General features: G+C 40.2%; 1 protein-coding gene across 1 annotated transcript in view; it reads right to left on the reverse strand.

Moving 5' to 3' along the window:
* DYNC1LI1 (dynein, cytoplasmic 1, light intermediate chain 1) overlaps positions 1-23,293 on the reverse strand; it is a 46,097-nt gene that overhangs the window by 10,393 nt on the left and 12,411 nt on the right. The window contains exons 2-5 of the mRNA XM_011961543.1: positions 10,321-10,437; positions 9,349-9,579; positions 5,059-5,228; positions 1,270-1,363 (exon numbers count right to left, since the gene is read on the reverse strand). Coding sequence (XP_011816933.1) covers positions 1,270-1,363; positions 5,059-5,228; positions 9,349-9,478 — 394 coding nt within the window. The 5' untranslated portion in view covers positions 9,479-9,579; positions 10,321-10,437. The remainder of the gene's footprint in view (positions 1-1,269; positions 1,364-5,058; positions 5,229-9,348; positions 9,580-10,320; positions 10,438-23,293) is intronic.

Genomic DNA, 23,293 nt, shown 5'->3' on the forward strand with positions numbered 1-23,293 from the left:
CCTCACCCAGCTAATTTTTTGTATTTTTAGTAGAGACAGGGTTTCACCATGTTAGCCAGGATGGTCTCGATCTCCTGACCTCGTGATCCGCCCACCTCGGCCTCCCAAAGTGCTGGAATTACAGGCATGAGCCACCGCGCCTGGCCCTGTATTTACATTTTTAAGTATAGCATTAAATAAATGATTAAAGAGACTGTTAATTCTCAAATTTTCTAATCCCTAAAGATAACATTAAAAAAGGGCTATAGATACCTACACTACAATTACTCCCACTTTTTATTTTATTTCTGAAGACATTATGGTAGACCTTTAACTCAACCAACTTAGCCATTTAGTGACAAAAGAGAAAGGCCCATAAAGAGAAAGAACAGAAGGGAAAAGGGGAAAGGGAAACTATCAGTGTCAAGTGATCTTACTCAGGCTTTCTATAAGTGGTCCTTAAATTAAATGCCCACTAATGAAAATGATTTATAAATTGTAGACAGTATAAACATGTGTGTATTACTCATTACTATCTATTCCTAATATCATTTCATTAGGTTTCAGACTCAAAAGCTTTGGCTGGGGAATGCAACTGCAAAATATCTGATCCAAGAGGGTTGGTGAGTTTACTCTTCAGTGTATTCAAGGTGTTAACTAAGTTTTCAACAGTAAAGTCTCTAAAAAGTATTCACTGTTAACTTTCATTTTCTCCCTCTTTTAGATGTAATTATTACTCACTAGCTTGCCTAATCCTTGCAATCTAGATTAACAAGACTTTCTATGATAGATTTTTCAGGAAGGTTTCTAAAGTATAGATGATTCTGCAGCCTCCCTTTGGAATACTCTAATCCAATATGTCTAGATAGGCAGAGCCAGATTTTGAAACCACTGTTAGGCTATATGTGGAGAAGATGACAACACACTAAATAAATTACCAATGAAAACACAAAAAACGCAATACTGACTTTGCCGTACCACCCACCAACAAATACAGTTTTTAAATCAGATCTGTTTATACAGCTTGACTTTTCCACATACAATTGATAAATATTTTTCTTAAGCATACTTTAAACACAGCAAATAAAAGTAATATACTTCAATATTTGCTTTTCTATCTCGAAATATCCAAATATAAATAATTTGGGAATTAAAATGAAATTTCCAACCAGAGGCAGAAGGAGAATGTTTACAGAATTTCTCAAGTCCATCAATTTAATTCTTTTAACTTTAAAAAACAAAAAAAGGTAAAGTGGTACACTGAATCAATAAATGTATTTAAAAGGATACACTGTAAACAAAACTTCCGGATATGTGACTGAATAAAATCAAAATGTTCATCTCTGTAGTCATGTTCTTTCTCCAATACACTAATGGCATCACACTGTTAAGTTAAAATAATTAGTAATACATTTAAAATAATCAAAACTAAATATAGTAATTTAAACAGTTCAATTCTGGATAGGGGAACATCATAAAAGTACCACACTGATATGGTAAATGAACAGCAGGACACAGAATATCAAGTACTCTATGAACTTTTAGTTGGAGGGACTAATGGATAATTTTATCTTTTTAAAAAGCATTAACTTCTATGTTAACGTCAAATCTGGTCAGAACACCAAAGAAAAAGTTTTAGTACATAAGGAAAGGAAGAAAAATAAGCCTAGCGTGTTCTAAGAAATCATACCTGCTAACTCAACTACTTATATAACCTGGAACAAAGTTTTAAAAGATCTAACATCCATTTTAGTTTTATAAAACACTTCTGCATATCCAGGGAGTCTCTACTTCTCACCATTTCTTCTTTGCTCCTGTGTTTATCTGATAATTCTCAAGTGACCTTAATTTCTTTTCTGGTGCTTTTATTCACTCTTATTATAATCTCACTAATAACGAAATAAGGAAATTACAACTGATTTTTGAAATGTCACCCGTACAATCAATGAGACAATCCTGAATGCTGCTTGCTACAGGAAAACGCTAAGAAAAATACAAAGAAGTCATGTTCAAACATCACAACATCCAAATAATTTCACCAAAACACTTCTGACTTGAAGGTGTAAAATATAAAAATAAACATTTAATAATGGTCATTACACCCAGTATTAGTTTCGGGTTAAATTTGCTATGTATTTTTTTGTTACATATATATATATATACACACACACACTATATATACACACACACACACACACACACATATATATATACATAAAATAAATTAACAACAACCAAAAAAAACCTAACAGGGTGCAGTGGTATGCACTTGTACTACTTTGGAGAGTGAGGGGGGAGGATTGAGCCTAGGAGTTCAAGGCTAGCTGGGCAACATAGCAAAACTCTCCATAAAAATGAAAATAAAATATACGGCACAGAACAGAGTCTCATTACATAATTATAATGAGCATTTCATTGCCCATTTTATCAAATACAGTGATTTCAAATGATTATAACTAATTATTATACTTTGACTTAATGACACTTTTGGAAAGGCATGGTGGTTTAGTATTAAATAAAAATATTTTAAGGCTGGGTGCAGTGGCTCACGCCTGTAATTCCAGCACTTTGGGAGGCCGAGGCGGGCAGATCACAAGGTCAGGAGATCGACACCATCCTGGCTAACAAGGTGAAACCCCATCTCTACTAAAAATACAAAAAAATTAGCCGGGCGTGGTGGTGGGGGCTGTAGTCTCAGCTACTCGGGAGGCTGAGGCAGGAGAATGGCATGAACCCGGGAGGTGGAGCTTGCTGTGAGCCAAGATGGCGCCACTGCACTCCAGCCTGGGCGACTGAGCAAGATTCCATATCAAAAATAAAATAAAATAAAAATATTTTAACTGAAATCAGGGGATCTGGACTTAAGACAAGAAACTGAGTCTCTCTGAAATCTCCATTTCTGGAGTCTTTAAACTGATGGCGTTGAACCACCATACTTCTCTCCCTTTGGAAACACACATTTCCCCATACCCCTAACACATTTTAAAAGTTCACAAACTGAAAATACATCCAATAGTGTCTTAGATTTTATGAAATACAGTAGATGATCTCTTCTGGTTTGAAAATGTTATGACTCTATGACTCACTTGATACTGATTCCGGACCCTTTAAGCTTAACATTTTTCTTTTGGAAAATAAGACTGCTTTTCATAAGGCAAGTAGTGCTGTAAAATGGAACCAACTTCCAGGAAACAAACAGCTCTTCACCAGCCAAAACAAAATAAAAAAACAAATCACATAGAAGGATTTCAGTGTGAGATTTTAAGATACTGTTTTACAGAAAAAGTGTACGTAACAACTATACCAGAACCACCACTTGAAAGCAGATGGCAGACTTTTAACTTAATTATTTTAAATGCTGCCACACCATTCCTTTGTTATGGATCATTTTTGTAATAAAGTAAAACCTAAGGTGGGTTTTAAATATTTTAATCAATTTTACTCCAACAATGAATAAATTCTATACCCTCCTTTAATTTTATATGTGCAAATTTTACATATTAAAAAGCATTAATTTCAGGTCTGAAAAGGACTTACGTTCTGTCATTTTCTTAACTATTCCATGACTTACAAACAGGAAAAACACACACTGAGGACCAAGCGGGAAGAACATGAACTTGATATTATTATTATTATTATTATTATTATTCAAGACAGAGTCTCAATCTGTCACCCAGGCTGGAGTGCAGTGGTACGATCTCGGCTCACTGCAAGCTCTGCCTCCCAGGTTCACACCATTCTCCTGCCTCAGTCTCCCAAGTAGCTGGCACTACAGGCACCCGCCACCACGCCCGGCTAATTTTTTGTATTTTTAGTAGAGATGGGGTTTCACTATGTTAGCCAGGATGGTCTCAATCTCCTGACCTCATGATCCGCCCGCCTCAGCCTCCCAAAGTGCTGGGATTACAGGCGTGAGCCACCGCGCCCAGCTGATCTATTAAGTATTTTTTAATTAATTAATTATTTATTTTTGAGACAGGGTCTCACTCTGTCGCCCAGGTTGGAGTGCAGTGGCACGATCTCCATTCTCCTGCTTCAGCCTCCCGAGCAGCTGGGACTACAGGCACCCGCCACCACACCCAGCTAATTTTTTTGTATTTTTTTTAGTAGAGGAGGGGTTTCACCGTTTTAGCCAGGATGGTCTCCATCTCCTGACCTCATGATCCACCCGCCTCAGCCTCCCAAAGTGCTGGGATTACAGGCTTGAGCCACCGCGCCTGGCCTTCTATTAATTATTTTTAAAGGAAACTTAATTTTATTACAAAACATATACAGTGAAATCACCAATAATATAATTTTGATAACAGTGATCCTATCAGAACTTTTTTAAAAACCAGAAACACTTGATAACTGCATGTCAACTTCATATAATGAGCACTGCTACATGTTTAAAAGTCTATTTTAAGTACATAATCCTCTGATATTAGAGAACATATAAAAATTCAATGTTGAGGCTGGGCGCAATGGCTCACACCTGTAATCCCAGCACTTTGGGAGGCCAAGGTGGGTGGATCACCTGAGGTCAAGAGTTTGAGACCAGCCTGGCCAACGCGGTGAAAGCCCATCTCTACTAAAAATACAAAAACTTAGCTGGGAGTGGTGGTGGGCACCTGTAATCCCAGCTACTGGGGAGGCTGAGGCAGGAGACGGCTTGAACCCGGGAGGCGGAGGTTGCCGTGAGCCCAGATTGTGCCATTGTGCTCCAGCCTGGGCAGCAAGGGCAAAATTCTGTCTCAAAAAAAAAAATGTTGAAAGACAAGTTTATAAAAACCAATAAACTATCATTTTACCTGTAATTATTTCTATTAAACTGACTGATCATACAATGAAGTTCAATGGGAATTATGAAAACGAGATTCAATCATGAGGATTTGAAATAACATTTTCTTTCACAGAAACTATAATTAAGACCACAAAAGCAACATGTTAATATCATTCAATACTTTAAACTATTATTTGTTTGTCAACAAAAAAATCATCTAGGAGAACTAATGGGTTAACTCCAAAAAACCTGGAAAACCAAACAGTTGTTCATCCTCAGTGAATATCAGTAGTAGAATCCCTAGGAAGCAAACTAACCTTTGTGCAAACTACTAGTACTGGAATGCCCAAGTTATGTGTAAGTGTATCCGCACCCAGAGGTAAAACTACACTGTCATCTTTGTCCTCTTGTGACGCAGTATTTCTTCTCTGGGGAGAAGCTGGGAAGTCTTCTCCTGGTTCTACATATTCTTGGAAGTCTCTAATCACTGAAAATCAAAGTAAACACAATTTAGAAATTGCTTTATTTCAGCAGGTAACTTTTCTTGCCATAATTTAAAGATAAAATTTACTCCAATTTATACTTAGTCTTGTGTAAGAGAAAAAACAAAAAGGGTTTGAGAAACCTATTTCAAAGAGAATATACAAACAACGAACCCACATTAATAATTAGGAGGTAGAATACTACTACTGCATGGGATGGCTCTACAAAGTAGGGTTCTATCTAGACCTGGCTCAATTTATGCAAACTATTTTGGTCAAGTCACAATTAGTTTTGTCTCTCTACCTTCTCTAATTCACAAAAGGCACTATACGGATAAAAGAAAAATAAATGTGGGAGAAAAAAATCCCACAACTTAAAAGATAGTCTAGATGATTTTCTAATACTAACTCCTTTCACTAAACCCTTTACTCAGGTCTCTCCTTTTTTACCTAGGCTCAATCTTGGTCCATGCTCATTCTGTAACCCTGGTACAACTTGATGAAATATTATCAGTGCCGATCAGTTTTTAGGAGTTATTTGCAAGGCTGTCAAAACTGTCACTAAAAAATATCAAGTAAATGTGAACGTAACGAGAGACTTGAAAATGTATGTTTGGACTCAGTAATTATTCTCCTAGGAATTCTCAAGGGCACAATCAGTCATGCACACACAGGGATTTCCATATAACCCTTTTTTTCATGTTTAAAAGCAAAACATTATTTGGAAACAAACTGTCCATAGAATAGGATTAAAATAGTATATGAGAAAAAATCATACACAACTATAAAATGTCAAGTTCTCAAAGAATATTTAACGTTGTAGGAAATAGTAACATTAAAAGAGATATACATAAAGCCAAAGTATGATCCCAGCTTAGAAATAAAAATACTGGGGAAAATACACAAAAGTTTGATTTACTGATTTACTGATTTATTTTGAGACAGGGTCTTGCTCTGTCACCCATGCTGGAGTGCAGCGGTGCAATCATGGCTCACTATAGCCCTAACCCAAGTGATCTTCTAGCTCAACCTCCTGAGTAGCTACAGGCATGTGCCAGCACACCTGGCTAACTTTTTAGTTTTTTGTAGAGACTGGGGTCTCACTATGTTGCCCAGGCTGGTCTCGCACTCTGGGCTCAAGCAATCCTCCCACCTCAGCATACCAAAGCGTTGGGATAACAGGGGTGAGCCACTGTGACTGGCTATTTTCTTTTTCTCTTTGTTTTTTGAGATGGAGTCTCACTGTGTCACCAGGCTGGAGTGCAGTGGTGCAACCTCGGCTCACTGCAACCCCCACCTCCTGCGTTCAAGTGATTCTCCTGCCTCAGTCTCCCAACGGACTGGGACTACAGGTGCCCACCACCACGCCCAGCTCATTTTTGTATTTTTAGAAGAGACAGGGTTTCACCATATCTGCCAGGCCAGTCTTGAACTCCTGACCTTGTGATCCGCCTGCCTTGGCCTCCCAAAGTGTTGGGATTACAGGCGTAGCCACTGCGCCCAGCCCTATTTTCAATTTTCAAAAAACAAAGTATGTACATTATTACTTACTTAGAAAAAACATGTGTGTTTTCTTTTAAAGTAATTATGAGCCAGATCTTTGGATCGTGAAGACTGACTCATATGGAGGAAAACTGTTCTGAATTTACATGGGGTCAAGGAATAGGGAATCCCGAACAGTTGGGCACCGTTCCCTCCAGAAACACAGGAGTCTGTATTTACCCTTAGCAGCCCTGGTGACTACCACCCTTAAAATCAGAGGCTGTAATCTAACAGTGGCTCCCAAATTTTATCATGCACCAGAATCACTTCAAAGGCTTGTTAAATCCCAGATTACCGTTTCCACCCTCAAGAGTTTCTAATTCAGTGGTCCAGGATGGGGAGTGAAAAATGTGTATTTCTGACATGTTCCCAGCTATACTGATACTAGTGCTGCTGGTCCAGGGAACCACAGTTGAACAACTACTACTCTATGATAAATCTAGACTTAGGGAAGAACAACAACAAAAACTCCACAGGCAATAGTAAACAAACAAATAAACAAACAAAAAATTAAAAGTATTTAGACATCTCTTTCAATGATTTAGTACATACAAGTTTTACTGTTTTCTTACACATAAATTCCAGCAAGCTATCAATTTCTCTTTAAAAGTTACTGTCAGTAAATAACAACAAAGGAGCTCATCTATGTATTTCCTTTTTTTTTTTTTTTTTTTTGAGACGGAGTCTTGCTCTGTCGCCCAGGCTGGAGTGCAGTGGTGCAATCTCAGCCTCCTGGGTTCAAGCAATTCTCTGCCTCAGCCTCCCAAGTAGCTGGGATTACAGGTGCCTGCCACCATGCTGGGCTTTTTTTTTTTTTTTTTTTTTTTTATTTTTGGTAGAGATGAGGTTTCACCATGTTGGCCAGGCTGGTCTTAAACTTCTGACCTCGTGATCCACCTGCTTCAGTCTCCCAAAGTGCTGGGATTACAGGTGTGAGCCGCCACGCCTGGCCCATCTATGTATTTTTTTATGCAAAGCACGATATTGGCAAATGAAGAACTCTAAGTGACATTAAAAAATATTAGAGGCAGCTGAATGTGGTGGCTCATGCCTGTAATCCCTGCACTTTGGGGGTCTGAGCAAGGTGGATCGCTTGAGCTCAGGAGTTCAAGACCAGCCTGAGCAACATGGCAAAACCCTATGTCTACAAAAAATAAAAAAATTAGCCAGGCATGGTGGTACGTGCCTGTAGTCCCAGCTACTCCAGAGGCTGAGGTGGGGGGATGGCTTGAGCCTGGGGGGCAGAGGTTGCAGTGAGCCAAGATTGTGCCACTGCACTTCAGCCTGGGCAACAGTGTGGGACCCTGACTCAAAAATTTTTAAAAAGTAAATAAAAAATGTTACTGGCTTACAACCTGTTAGAAATGACTCATATAATTTTCATAATTCCCATGAAAATCTCCAATTCACATGAGCATGTATAAAATATGTACTCTGTAAATCATAAAACCATTTTAATATCTTTATATGTATACTGTCAACATCTTTCTAGGCACATTTCATTTTGACAAGGTCAGTAAGATTACTAATTAAAAAATGAAACTGCTGAAAATGAGCAGCTGAAGAAAGATTCTATTTTTTCACCCTGCAAAGCTACTTTCCAAAATGAACACACACAGCTTTTTGGCAAGAAGAAAACGCATCTCTATTGAACAGTTTACCATTGTGTCTTATGTTTCTAATTTGAAACTATATTAAAACCTAGCACATCATCTAAACAGAATTTTAAAAACAGTAGTTACAGGCCAGGCCGGTGACTCACGCCTGTAATCCCAGCACTCTGCGAGGCCGACGGGGGTGGATCATGAGGTCAGGAGTGCGAGACCACCCTAACCAATATGGTGAAACCCCGTCTCTACTAAAAATACAAAAATTAGCAGGGCATGGTGGCAGGCGCCTGTAATACCAGCTACTCAGGAGGCTGACGGAGAAGAACAGCTTAAACCCAGGAGGCAGAGGTTGCAGTGAGCCAAGATGTTTAAAAGTATCACATACGGCCGGGCGCGGTGGCTCAAGCCTGTAATCCCAGCACTTTGGGAGGCCGAGATGGGCGGATCACGAGGTCAGGAGTTCGAGACCATCCTGGCTAACACGGTGAAACCCCGTCTCTACTAAAAAATACAAAAAGCTAGCCGGGCGAGGTGGCTGGCGCCTGTAGTCCCAGCTACTCGGGAGGCTGAGGCAGGAGAATGGCGTAAACCCGGGAGGCGGAGCTTGCAGTGAGCTGAGATCCAGCCACTGCACTCCAGCCTGGGCGACAGAGCAAGACTCCGTCTCAAAAAAAAAAAAAAAAAAAAGTATCATATACGAATCCCAATCCTAAATTAATAAAAGTATGCCTAAACATAGCTATTTCTTGACCAGCATGATATCACAGAACTTCTAGTAAAAAATTACACACTAAAAAAAAAAAAATCAAAGACTAAGCCTGGGTGACAGAACAAGATTCTGTCTCAAAAAAAAAAAGTACTTACAATATGCTTACTTCATTAAACCTTTTTCATAGTCAAAAATCTCTAATGATTAAAGTCAGCCAAGACATTTTGTTTTTGAAACCTACATTACTATTTCTAGACTACTTACACTTTTGCTCCATTTGTTTCATTTCTTCAGGAGGGATTTTCAGTTTGTCAACATGTTCTCTAACAACACTTGCCCATTTCTGTAAAGAATCCAAAGCAGTCCAAGGCTTTGACATGTCAACAACCAGCATAACTAGAGTATCCTTCAGAGATACGGCATCCAGTGAAAATTTAAGGAGGCCTTTGTGATACAGGTCTCCATCTAAGATCCATACATTACATCTTGTTTGATCTACAACAGACAAAACAAAGTAACCAAGGCAACAAGATTAAGTAATTTCATCATCCAACTAACAGTACCACTTGGTATTTTAGTGCATCTCCACAGGAGATGTGCTATTGGCTTTGACAAAATTCAACAATTTAGGCCATCTACCAATTTATTTAAAGGTCTAAAATGACTTAACTGCCAGTAAAGTTCAACTATTTAGGCCATCTGCTAACTTATCTAAAGGCCTAAAATGACTTCACTGTAGCATCCTCTACTTCATATTTCTTAATCTAAAACCAGAGGATGCATAACTTGTTTATGTTTTTACCATCAGCAGATAGAGATATGCATACCAAGATATTATATACAAAAATGAGAAGGCAAGCGAAGGCAGAAGAAAAAATAGCTAATAGATAAAAACTGAGTAGATAATATTTTTATCAGAAAATTAGAAGGTGAAATGTGAGTCAACAAAACAATCACTATCTGAGGGAAGATGAGCTGAAAAATTGAGATTCTTCAAGTATGGCAGGAAAGAAGTATCTGCACACCAGGATAGCCTCAGATACTTAAAAGTATATACGAATCCCAATCCCAAATTAATAAAAGTATGCCTAAACATAGCTATTTCTTGACCAGCATGACATCACAGAACTTCTAGTAAAAAATTACACACACAAAAAAAGAAAAATCAAAGACTAATGTGAATGGCAGTGCACCTCACAATAGACTTCAGAAATTTATGTTGCAAATGACACTCACCATCCCTGTCTTCATCATGCACATTTAAGTACAAATATTCCAGTCCTCTTCCTTTCTTATACTCCTCTATTCCCTGAATTTTTCTTATTAAGCTTGTTTTTCCAGCTCCATCTTCACCTAGATATAAAAAAAAAGATACATCTTATAAATTACAACACGGATTACTTAAGAATGCTTTCTAGTACCAAGTGAAAGACCCAGCTGGAACTAGCTTCAACCAAAAAGGCAATTTGATGAAATATAATGGAGCAGCTACAGTATCAAAGATGCAGACTTGGCTGGGTGTAGTGGTTCACACCTATAATCCCAGCACTTTGGGAGGCTGAGGCAGGCGGATCACCTGAGGTCAGGAGTTCGAGAACAGCCTGGCCAACATGGTGAAATCCCATCTCTACTAAAAGTAGAAAAATTAGTTAGGCATGGTGGCGCACGCCTGTAATTCCAGCTGCTCAGGAGGCTGAGGCAGAAGAATTGCTTGAACCTGGGAGGCAAAGGTTGCAGTAAGCCAAGATTGTGCCACTGTACTCCAGGCTGGGCAACAGAGTGAGACTCTGTCCGAAGAAAAAAAAAAAAGAGATAAAGATGCAGACTCTATCACCATCAGGATTCTCTCTCCCGGTCTTGTTAAATCTTGTCCTATCCTATTGCAAATGACTTCCTCTATGGATAATTTTCAGGAGATGAGAAGGTAAAGTGAAACACCTTAGGTTTCAGGAATTTCCACTCTCATGTCATCCCAGTTTAATCTACAAGGAACAAAAGACTCTTACTCTTGGCTTTCAGTCTGAAGAACCTCAGTTAAAGACTCTTAATTGGCCCAGTTTGAGTTATATTTCCACCTAAGGGCCAATCAACGGGGATGGATGGTACATCAATCAGTTCCCTATACATCAGGACAGGGAACTGTGACCCCTACCAGAACCACGAAGCCATAATAAATACATAGCAGGAGAGATGGGGAGAAAATGGGGATAAAAAGTTGGGCAAGAAAAAGTGTAGGGGGAATGTACAACAGACAAAAATTAAAAATAGACTTACAAGTGTTAATGGCAGAAAATCACGTGATTTAAACTTGACACAAGTATTTTTTTTTTAAATGTTTAAAACTAGGCTAACTAGGCCAGGCGCAGTGGCTCACGCCTGTAATCCTAGCACTTTGGGAGGCCAAGGCAGGTGGATCACAAGGTCAGGAGTTCGAGACCAGCCTTGCAGCATGATGAAACCCCATCTCTACTAAAAATACAAAAAATTAGCCGGGCACAGTGGTGTGCACCTGTAATCCCAGTCACTCAGGAGGCTGAGGCAGGAGAACTGCTTGAATCCAGGAGGTGGAGGTTGCAGTGAGCTAAGATCGCGCCACTGCACTCCAGCCTGGGTGACAGAGCGAGGTTCCATCTCAAAACAAAACAAAACTAGGCTAGCTGTTCAATGTTTTGGTAAGTGTGTTTTTATATTGTGAGTATTTAAATGCTACTTATATGTTACTGTTCATGGACTTATTAGAATCATAGTAATAGTATTTATAGATATAAAACTGAAGTCGCGTGGATCTAAGGACTTATTCCTGGAGATCTATGAGTTCTCTGAGAATTTTAAAATTGTCTTCATTTTCATGTTAAGCTAAAAGAAAAATACGTCTTAGGTCTTTGTATCTGAATGCTGCCACAAGATTGCAGTGCCCACCTCTGCAATGGTGTTTATAATCCTGCTGGGGCCAAGGTGAAGCCAAGTGAAGCAGACAGAACAGAAGAGAGAGTCAACACACAGGCATGCCAAATTCAAAGTATCCCAGAGCAGTCAATTCCATATTCAATTGCACTGGGCAGACTGGTTCTTTTTATGAAGCATTTTCTAATACTTCATAGTAATAACTGTACCTTTACATAGGCAATAAAAAAGATGACAGTAAGAAATCCAAAGTAAATATATTAAAGAGAATATCTGTACTCCCAATGTTCACTGCAGCATTATTCACAATAGCCAAGATATGGTATCAACCTAATTGTTCATCAACTCCATCAACAAATGAATAGATAAGGAAAATCTGCTATGTGTATGTGTGTATATGTACATATGTATATGTACATATAATATATACACACATATATATTATACACACACATACCCAAAATGCAATACTATTTAGCCTCAAAGAAGGGAAGAATTTCCATGATATGCAACAATATGAATGAACCTGGAAGGTTCTTCATTATGCTAAATCAGGGGGCCCCAACCCCCTGGGCTGTGGACCGGTACCAGTCTGTGGCCTGTTAGGAACCAGGCCACACGGCAGGAGGTGAACCAACAGCATTACTGCTGAGCTCCGCCTCCTGTCAGATCAGCAGCGCTGGCATTAGATTCCCATAGGAGCCCAAACCCTAACATGAACTGCGCACACCTGGGGATCAAGGCTGCATGCTTCTTAGGAGAATCTAACTAATGCCTGATGATCTGAGGTGAAAGAGTTTAATCCTGAAATGTCACCACCCAGTCCATGGAAAAACTGTCTTCCATGAAGTCAGTCTCTGGTGCCAAAAAGACTGGCGACTGCTGTGTCAAATGAAACAAGCCAGGCACCGAAAAGCAAATACTCCATTATTCCCTCATACGTGCAACCTTAAAAAGTTGATCTTACAGAAGTTGAGAACACAATGGTAGTTACCAGGGACTGGGGCCATGGTGGAGGAGGGAGTTGGGGAGATAGATGTTGGTCAAACATGACAAAATTTCAGTTAGGAGGAAATACCTTCAAGAGACCTGTTGTACAACATGGTGACTATAGTTATTAACAATATACTGTATTGAAAAATGCCAAGAGATTAGATTTTAAGTGTTCTCACAACAATGACAACTATGTGAGGTAATATATATGTTAATTCACTTAAGCCATTCCATAATGAACATATATATCCCAAAACTTCATGTCCTGTAAATACATACAATTTAACCTAATTTTAAAAAAGAATTTGACATTAAATTAGTATTTTTCAGTACTATCTTTACAATGTACCATTAAACTGGCCAATCAACAAAACAGATTAGGTTTAAAAACAGTAATATCTATGATGACAATGATTCCCATAATGATCATGTTTAAAATGCTTAAAATGAAAATAATAACCAGGAAAAAATAAAATATAAAAATATTTCTTTCTATTACTAAACCCAACACTGGCATTTAATTTCAGCAAAACATCAGTTGTTATATTAACATTGCTAATTTGAATTTTTATCAAGTTCTATAGTTTCTATGGCATTTAATTTATAAGTACGTTTAATTTATAATTTTGGGGTTTGGAGTTATTTGGGAACCATAAGCCAAAAAAAAAAGTATATCTAGTTGCCTCGGTAGACGCAAGCACTAGACTTTATATAATAAAAATAATTTAAATCACCATGTGAAGAGATCTATGAAGATTTTCTTTCAAAAGGAGCCTGAATCTGTTCTAGAACTAGGAAAAGAATCAAGATTTCTTAAAGTTTTTACTCTTATGACAGGCTACTTTCCTGAAAGAAATCCTCTAAGTTAAAATGATATCAACTTAATTTGGATTATCCCACAAAAACAATGTTTTGCACTGTAAGTAAAAACCTAGTGCCCAGCCTTATAACAGAAGCTTATTGAACAACACAATGTTCAGTAAGTATTTTGTAAAGCATACACAGATCCATAAAATAAGCAGTAATCAGTTAAGTAAAACTACATATAATATGACCCAGGATTTATCTTATTTCTTTAATTCCCACTTTAAATGTTAGAAAATGAAAAGACACTAGTTTGATTGAGCCATTCCACAATGTACACACATTTCAAAACATATTGTACACAATATACACAATTTTTGTCAGTTTTTAAAAAGTGAAAAGATATCTTCATAAGGGTAAAAACTTTAGATGAGTTTATTTCAACTTATTTCTTAAAATATTAATATTTGAAATTACTTAAATATAAAGGTTTCCAAATAAAAAATACATAACTGCAGAAAATCTCACACATAAGCAAAAGAATAGAAACCATATTACCTAGAAATAATTATTGATAATTTGGTTATCTCTGATGGTGATATTATGGGTAATTTTTCAATAACAAGCTTGTGTCTTCCTTTTAATCTCTAAAGGTTTAAGTCAGTAGATTCAGAACAGATTTTGAGCCAAAATACGGTTAGCCAGGCACGGTGCCTCACGCCTGTAATCCCAGCACTTTGGGAGGCCAAGGCGGGTGGATCACCCGAGGTCAGGAGTTTGAGACTAGCCTGACCAGGATGGAGAAACCCCGTTTCTACTAAAAATACAAAATTAGCCAGGTATGGTGGTGCATGACTGTAATCCCACCTACTCGGGAGACTGAGGCAGGAGAATCGCTTGAACCAGGGAGGCGGAGGTTGCAGTGAGCTGAGATTGCACCATTGCACCCCAGCCTGGGCAACAAAAGTGAAACTCCATCTCAAAACAAACAAACAAACAAACAAACACAACTGTCAATGTAACTATATATGCTCACTATTTTAAGCTCTTGCAGCCATCACTAAGGCATGGCTGTTTCCTTTTTCTAAAGACTGAACACAAGTGGAAGGGTTCTCCTCCACTTATCATGAGATCAGATTTATTCCTCTCTGTGAATGTTGTCAATCATTCATTTCACTGGATGATTTAATAATTTTCTAACTATTAGAACTATCAGGATCACCTGCAGGATTTGTTATACGGTATCAGAATCACCTGAGAAGTTTGTTAAAACACAGATTACTGGGGCCCACTCCCTTAGTTTCTAATCCAGTAAATATTGAGTGGGGCCTAAGAATGCATTTCTAACAAGTTTCCAGAGATGCTGATGCCACTGGTACAGAGGCCACACTGAAAACCACCCCACGGCTGGATGTGGTGGCTCGTGCCTGCAAACCCAGCACTTTGGGAGCCGAGGCAGGAATATCACTTGAGCCCAGGAGTTCAAGACCAGCCTGGGTGATCAAGTGAGATCCCATCTCTATCTGTTTTTAAATTTAAAAAAAAATTTTTTTTAACAGCAAATTAAAAAAGAAAGAAAGAAAGAAAACCACTGCATTAGACATTTATTACACTAAGCCATACACTAAGAATGAGAAGATCCTTATATCAAAATTGTTGTCCTCTAAGAGCTCATAAATTGGAAGGGAATAACAAATAGGAAACAGTTTCAAGATATTGTCATTAGGACTACACCAGAGATATGCAACAAATCAGGAAGTCAGCCCAGAGGGAAGAGCCTGGTTTTGCTTGGAAGTCAGAAGTCTTTGCAGAAAAGGTAACAATTAAGCCAAATCTTGTATGGTTAATGAACTATGGAGAGTTTGTCATTCTAGGAAGTAAGAACACATGAGAAAACCATGTACAGAGACCCAGAAACAAAGAAGTGTCCTTCTAGGAAGGACAAATAATTTGAATGCATGAAATTTAGGATGTGAAGGGGAAAGGAAACAAAAGGTGAAAACAAACAGAGGCCAGATCATGAAGGGCATCTTAGGCCAGGCTGAGAAGGTCAGATTATTCTGAAGATGAGGAACCACTGGCACAGTTTAGGTACTTTAGAAAGACTACTATGGAAAAGTGTGGAAGAATGACTGACAAGGATAAGTTTAGGAGTAAAGAGACTAGACAATAGACTATTACTGGAGTCCTAGCAAAAAATGAGGTAGTTCTGAAAGGCTGTTTTGGTTGGGAATTGACAGAGAAAAGGCAGACACAGAAGTCAGAGAAGACTGCCTGGCTATAACTTCAGAAACACCATCCTCTTTTCCAGCTGCCTCTGAAGTGTTTGGTCCTAAGTCTTTTTGCAGACTGCTCTTCTATCCCTACCCAACATTTGTTACCTAGGGTTCGTTCCTCAGTCCTCTGCTCTTCCCACTCTAAATGTAATTCCCAGAGACTCTGCAAATCCATGACTTCAATTCCACCTAAAATCTGGTGACACACAGACTTCCTTCAAGGATCAGCTTCTCCTGAACTGCTTACTAGTCATTACTACTGGATGTCCCATGAATACCTCACATTTCAATATGCACAAAGCATTATCATCATCTTGCCACTTCCCCCAAAACATTGACTTACATAATTAATATGAGTCCAACCTCAAAGCCTTTATATCCACTATACCCTCCACCTAGAACAAAGTTCCTTCATATATCTGCATGCTGCCTAAACTCCTTTTTGCCTTCCCTCAAATATCATCTCCTCAGGTAGGCCTGCCTGACCACCTCCATTCATTCATTCCTTCTTATAAACAACCATTTACTATTCATTCATTCATTCATTTTAGAGACAGGTCTCACTCTGTTACCTTTCTTCATTCATTCATTCATTTTTAAAACAGGGTCTTGCTATGTTGCCCAGGCTGGTCTCAAACTCCTGGCCTCAAGCATTCCTCCCGCCTCAGCCTCCCAAAGTGCTGGGATTACAGGCTTGAGCCACCGCGCCCGGCCATTCATTCATTTTTAAAACAGGGTCTTGCTATGTTGCCCAGGCTGGTCTCAAACTCCTGGCCTCAAGCATTCCTCCCGCTTGGCATCCCAAGCACTGGGATTACAAGCATGAGTCACTGAGACCTCCACCTTTTCTTCCCCCATCTCATTTACAATTACAACCTCCCAACATTCTTTATTTCTTGTTTTATTTTTTTTCCACTGAACATACTAAGTTACTATGTATTTTACTTAGTCTCCCCCAACCTCAAAAGCAAGCTCCAGAAAAACAGGCATTTCTATTTTGTTCACTGCTGCATCCCTAGTACCTAAAAAGTACATGTGACAAACGTGCCTATAAACTCTGCTCCTTTCACAGCAAAATGTATACTTTGTTGTTGTTGTTGTTGAGATGGAGTCTCCCTCTCTTGCCAGGCTGGAGTGCAGGGGCGCAGTCTTTGCTTACTGCAACCTCCGCCTCCCAGATTCAAGTAATTCTCCTGCCTCAGCCTCCTGAGTAGCTGGGACTACAGGCACACGCCACCATGCCCAGCTAGTTTTTGTATTTTTAGTAGAGACAGGGTTTCACCATGTTGGCCAGAATCTCTTGATCTCGTGATCTGCCTGCCTCAGCTTCCCAAAGTGCTGGTAAGAGGTGACAATGTGTTCGCAGCCCTCACTCTTCAGCACGTCCTCAGCATCGGCGTCCACTCTGGCGGCGCCCGAGGAGCCCTTCAGCCCACCACGGCACTGTGGGAGCCCCTCTCTGGGCTGGCTGAGGCTGGAGCCAGCTCCCTCTGCTTGTGGGGAGGTGTGGAGGGAGAGAAGCCAGGGGAACCGGGGCTGTGCGTGGAGCTCACAGGCCAGCAGTTGTGGTGGGTGCGCCAGATCCCCCAGCAGTGCCCACCTGCCAGCGCTGTGCTCAAGTTCTCGCCAGGCCTCGGCTGCCTCCCTGCGGGGCAGGGCTCGGGACCTGCAGCCCGCCATGCTCCAACCGCCCCCACAGTGGGTTCCCTCGCAGTCAGAGCCTCCCTGACAAGCGCCGCCCCCTGCTCCACAGAGCTCGGTCCCATCAACCGCCCAGAGGCTGAGGAGTGTGGGCACATAGTGCGTGATGGGCCGGCAGCTTGGCCTGCAGCCCCGGTGGCAGATACACTGGGTGAAGCCAGCTGAGCTCCTGAGTCTAGTGGGGAACTTGGAGAATCTTTATGTCTAAGCAAACGGATTGTAAATGCACCAATGGGTACTCTGTATCTAGCTAACCTGGTGGGGACTTGGAGAACTTTTATGTCCAGCTAAAGGATTGTAAACACACCAATCAGCACTCTGTGTCTAGCTCAGGGTTTGTAAATACACCAATCAGCACTCTGTATCTAGTTAATCTAGTGGGGACTTGGAGAACTTTTCTGTCTAGCACTCTGTGTCTAGCTAAAGGATTGTAAACGCACCAATCAACACTCTGCATCTAGCTCAGGGTTTGTAAATATACCAATCAGTACTCTGTATCTAGCTAACCTAGTGGGGACTTGGAGAACTTTTATGTCTAGCTAGAGGATTGTAAATGCACCAATCAGCACTGTGTCTAGCTCAGGGATTGTAAACACACCAATCAGCACTCTGTCAAAATGGACCAATCAGCTCTCTGTAAAATAGACTAACCAGCTCTCTGTAAAACAGACCAATCAGCTCTCTGTAAAATGGACCAATCAGCAGAATGTCGGTGGGGTCGGATAAGGGAATAAAAGCAGGCTGCCCCAGCCAGCAGTGGCAACCCGCTCAGGTCCCCTTCCACACTGTGGAAGCTTTGTTCTTTCGCTCTTTGCAATAAATCTTGCTGCCGCTCACTGTTTGGGTCCACACCGCCTTTATGAGCTGTAACACTCACCAGGAAGATCTGCAGCTTCACTCCTGAAGCCAGCGAGACCACAAACCCACCAGGAAGAACGAACAACTCCAGACACGCCACCTTTAAGAGCTGTAATACTCACCGCGAAGGTCTGCAGCTTCACCCCTGTCAGCGAGACCACGAACCCACCAGAAGGAAGAAGATCCAGACACATCTGAACGTCTGAAGGAACAAACTCCGGACACACCGTCTTTAAGAACTGTAACACTCACTGCAAGGGTCTGCGGCTTCATTCTTGAAGTCAGCGAGACCAAGAACCCACCAATTCCGGACATACTGGGATTACAAGCGTAAGCCACCGCACCCAGCCTAAAATGTATACTTCTAAGCCTCCTACAGAGCAGCCACTGACACATCTTGTCTCAAACAACAAAAAGTGCTATTGGCTGGGCATGGACCTCAGCATTTCGGGAGGCCAAGGCAAGAGGATCACTTGAACCCAGGAGCTCAGGGCCAGTCTGGTCAAGATAGGGAGATCCTCTATCTACAAAAAAAATAGAAAAATTGGCCAGGTGTGGTGGTGCACGCCTGTGGTCCCAGCGACTCAGGAGGCTGAGGTGGGAGGATAGCTCAAGCATGGGAGAATCAAGGCTGCAGTAAGCTGTGATCATGCCACTACACTCCAGCCTGGGAAGCAGAGTGAGACACTTATCTCCAAAACAAAAACAAAAAACCCAAACCAAACCATAAAAAAGTGCTATCAATTCAGTTGCAGCCAAAAATTGATCTAAGTTTCACAAATCCTTGAATGCAGGATACAAATTTTGTCCCTTTACCTACTTTGAGAGTATTTTAAAACTATATTGTATATTGAGTTTGAAATGCAAAGGCCTGAAAAACTAGGACAGAAAAAGGATGAAGTCAAGTTTCCATACAATAAAAATTAAAGACTAGAATTATGTCCCTTTGCCCATACCTTAGTCAAATGGAGCCACTAGTGGTTCCCACTTCCCTCTCTACAGAGGCAGCAAGCAGCATACAGCAGTGAACACTTACAGAGTGCCTATCTGCAGAGTATCCTGCCAACAATAACTAACACAACAACTCTGAGGGGCAGCATTATCTCCCATTTGGCAGGTAGGATACTGAGGCTCAGTTAAGTACCTTATCCAAGTTCACACAGGTAGGAAATGACAAAGCCAGGTCCAAATTCATAGGAATTTAATGCCAAGGCACCCTCTTCCTAATGCTCAACAGTGCTGACGTCTTTAGAGACCATTAAAGCAAGACTGTTTGGGAGCCGTGGTGGCTCAGGGCTATTGTCCTGGTGCATAAGAGGGCAAGGCTAGGCATTTGAGGCCAGCCTGGGCAACATAGAAATCTCTAATCTATGTAACAACAACGACAACAAAGACTTTTTATATTTTGTATCATGACTCACTGAAGAAAACAGTTATCTCCACTTCCAAGAGTCACTGCTATTTTCAGAAGAGAAAGAAAAATGAATTAATGCATTCTTCTCTGTGGACTTCCTCTGAGTGACAGGTGGATATGTTCCTAGTCTTGTGAATCTAACTTGAAGTACCAGAAGTTTGTTTTACTATGTTGATAGGTTTTTCTCTGCTAGAATTTTAAATGACAGCTATTCCTCTTAACATTCAGTACTTTGTAATGTGTTTTAAGTAAACTTTACAACATAAAATTTGAAAAAGGAAAGAGCATATGGTCAAATAAATGTAGTATGTTAAACATGGTAGTTTCAGATTATTTCCCCACCCTGTGATTTCAAAATTTCTCACTTCTTGTAACAAATTAGAAATGGTCACATTGAGAATAAATAACATTTCATAAACACAGCATTTTGGGGCTACAAGGAACTGTAATAAATCCCCTCTTCTTACAAATGGGGAAACTGAGGCCAAGGCTATAGTCATAAAGATTGGTGGTAGCAGAGAATATTCCATGCCTCCGAAGAGAATTCAGGTCAACCTCTGCAAGGGTACAACTCCCTTTAGCTCTTAGGGTAAACAGAGTAAGGAAAAAACAAAAACTTATTCCCAAGAATATTCTGACCACCTCACACAGTGCTTTGGCAGGAAGAAGGTTCTTAAAATGTTTCAGGAAGCATTTTATTTATTGAAACGAAATCTTTCTGGGAGCAAAATTTCTATCAACCACTCTTCCTCCTCTCTCATTTATCAACTTTAATAACATCTGGTAATTGAAATTTGTGATTTTTTTTTTTTTTTTTGAGTCTCACTTTGTCACCCAGGATGAAGTGCAATGGCGCAATCTTGGCTCACTGCAACCTCCGCCTCCCGGGTTAAAGCGATTCTCCTGCCTCAGACTCTCAAGCAGCTGGGACTACAGGCGCACGCCACCATGCCTGGCTACTTTTTTGTGGTTTCAGTAGAGACGGGGTTTCACCATGTTGACCAGGCGGTCTCGAACTCCTGGCCTCAAGTGATCCGCCTGCCTCAGCCTCCCAAAGTGCTGGGATTATGGCATGAGCCATCTCATCAGGTCCTGGTAATTGAAAATTGAACATTCGTATTTTATAAACATTTTAAGGCCATTTCTTCTTTTCATACATCTTAAGCTTCGATTCAAGATCCTCTTAAGACCCCTCAGGGGATTATGTAGCTTTCACTTTCTTTACACTTAAATGCAGTCTGACATGATTTGTCTTGATGGCAAATGCAACATTTGAAAACAGATCTGTTCTATAAAAGGTCTAAAAAGCTAATGAAGACAAAGATTCTGTAAACGAAATCCCATTTTTTATCTCCTATTTTCCACGAATCTGATCTGAGGTATCTGCAAAGATGCAGTCTTGTTCTAGGTTTATACACATCTTCCAATTATATTGTTTGTTAAACTGTTTTTCTCTTTTTATGTCTTTAGTCACAAAGCTTAACACATAGCCTCCTCCCAATTCTCTTCTCCTCACTCTATTAACACACCACTTAAAAGTGAGCATTCAGTAAGTATATACCACCCCCCAATCCATTCCCATCCTGCAGCTGAGTGATCTTCCTGAACCAATCTCATTATGCCACTCTCCCTCTTAAGACCCTTCATCAGGGCATTCTAGTTAATGATACATATGCTGAAGTATTTAGAGGAAAGTGCACTGATATCTGCACTTACTTCGAAATGCATTTTTTAAAAATGGGTAATAGAGCAGGACACATGACATAAAGCAAATGTAATTAAATGTTAATGGTAGAATCTAGGTTGAGATATATGAGTATTAACTGTAAAATCCCTTCAACTTTTCTGTATGTTTGGAATTTTCATAAGATGTGAGAAAAAAACCCATCGGGTCTTCCTACTGTTCTTACAGGTAAAGGGCAAAATGTAAAGGTCAACATTCTTACAAAAAGCTCCCTTATCTTTCCTGCCCATTGCTCACCATGTCCCCTACCAACACGCTAGGCTCTGGACACAAAATTTCTTTCAGGAACTTCTAGTCAGAGTCCTCATTCTCTCCCAACTCTACAACTTCACATATGCCATCACTTCTCTCTGGAATACTCTTCCCTTCCCCTCACCTGGGAGAACACTATCTTCTTCTGGTCTCAAGGAAGCTTTCTTTGACTCCACGTGTTTGGTTAAGTGCCCTCTCTGTGCTCTGAATAGCCCACTGCAGACTTCTAGCACACTGTACTGCAGAGGGTCATCTTATATATGTGTTTCCTCCAGCAGTCTTTAAGTGTGTCAGGTCTGCCCCTCATTCAACAAAAAACAGTCAGCAAGATACAAAGTCTTTGCTTTTAAGGAGATTGCTTGCTCACCAAAACCAGAAACTACATCTTATGTATAGCTCTTTCACCAACCTTCATATTCTTTTTGTTGCTTTGTGGGTTTCTTGTTTCTTTGTTTTGAGACAGGGTCTCATTCTGTCACCCAAGCTGGGGTAACGTGCAATTATGGCTCACTGCAGCCTCAACCTCCTGGGCTCAAGAAATCCCCCCACCTCAGCTTGAGTAATCAGGACTACAGGGGTGTGCCACCATGCCTGGCTAATTTTTTAATTTTTTGTAGAGATGGGGTCTCCCTATGTTAACCAGGTTGCTCTTGAACTCAAGCAATCCTCCCACTTCAGTCTCCCAAAATGTTATGATTACAGTCATGAGCCAGGGCATCTGGCCCAAACTTTCCTATTTCTTGATTCCAACCAGAGTCTCTATTTTCATAACATACTTCATTTGTAACTGCTTTTCCTGGCCATTTATCACAATCTATTAAAATCATTCATTACTCATATATATGAAACTCAAATGGCCACCTCTCATCAATAACAGATCAATTAATAGTGTAAGCTCATAATACATTCCTCCTTCACTAAACTTAGGAAAACTTTTTCCAGCCATGGGACCGAGGGTTGGTCCTTAGCTGCCTTGCCACAACCAAGCTGCACAATGTTTGAAGATACTAAAAACTCCATTATGAACCCTCTTCTCTTTATTCACCTATACAATTAGAAGGATAAAACATTTTAAGTTCAGGATGCCTGTCCTTCGACATTGATATGTTTAAAAACCATGCTTGGCTGGGCACAGTGGCTTAGGCCTGTAATCCCAACACTCTGGGAGGCCGAGGCAGGTGGATCACCTGAGCTCAGAAGTTTGAGACCAGCCTGGCCAACATGGCGAACTCCTAGCTCTACTAAAAATACAAAAAAAAAAAA

The sequence above is a fragment of the Colobus angolensis genome, unplaced genomic scaffold, assembly GCF_000951035.1.
Source record: "Colobus angolensis palliatus isolate OR3802 unplaced genomic scaffold, Cang.pa_1.0 Scaffold56, whole genome shotgun sequence".
Taxonomy (NCBI): Eukaryota; Metazoa; Chordata; class Mammalia; order Primates; family Cercopithecidae; genus Colobus; species Colobus angolensis.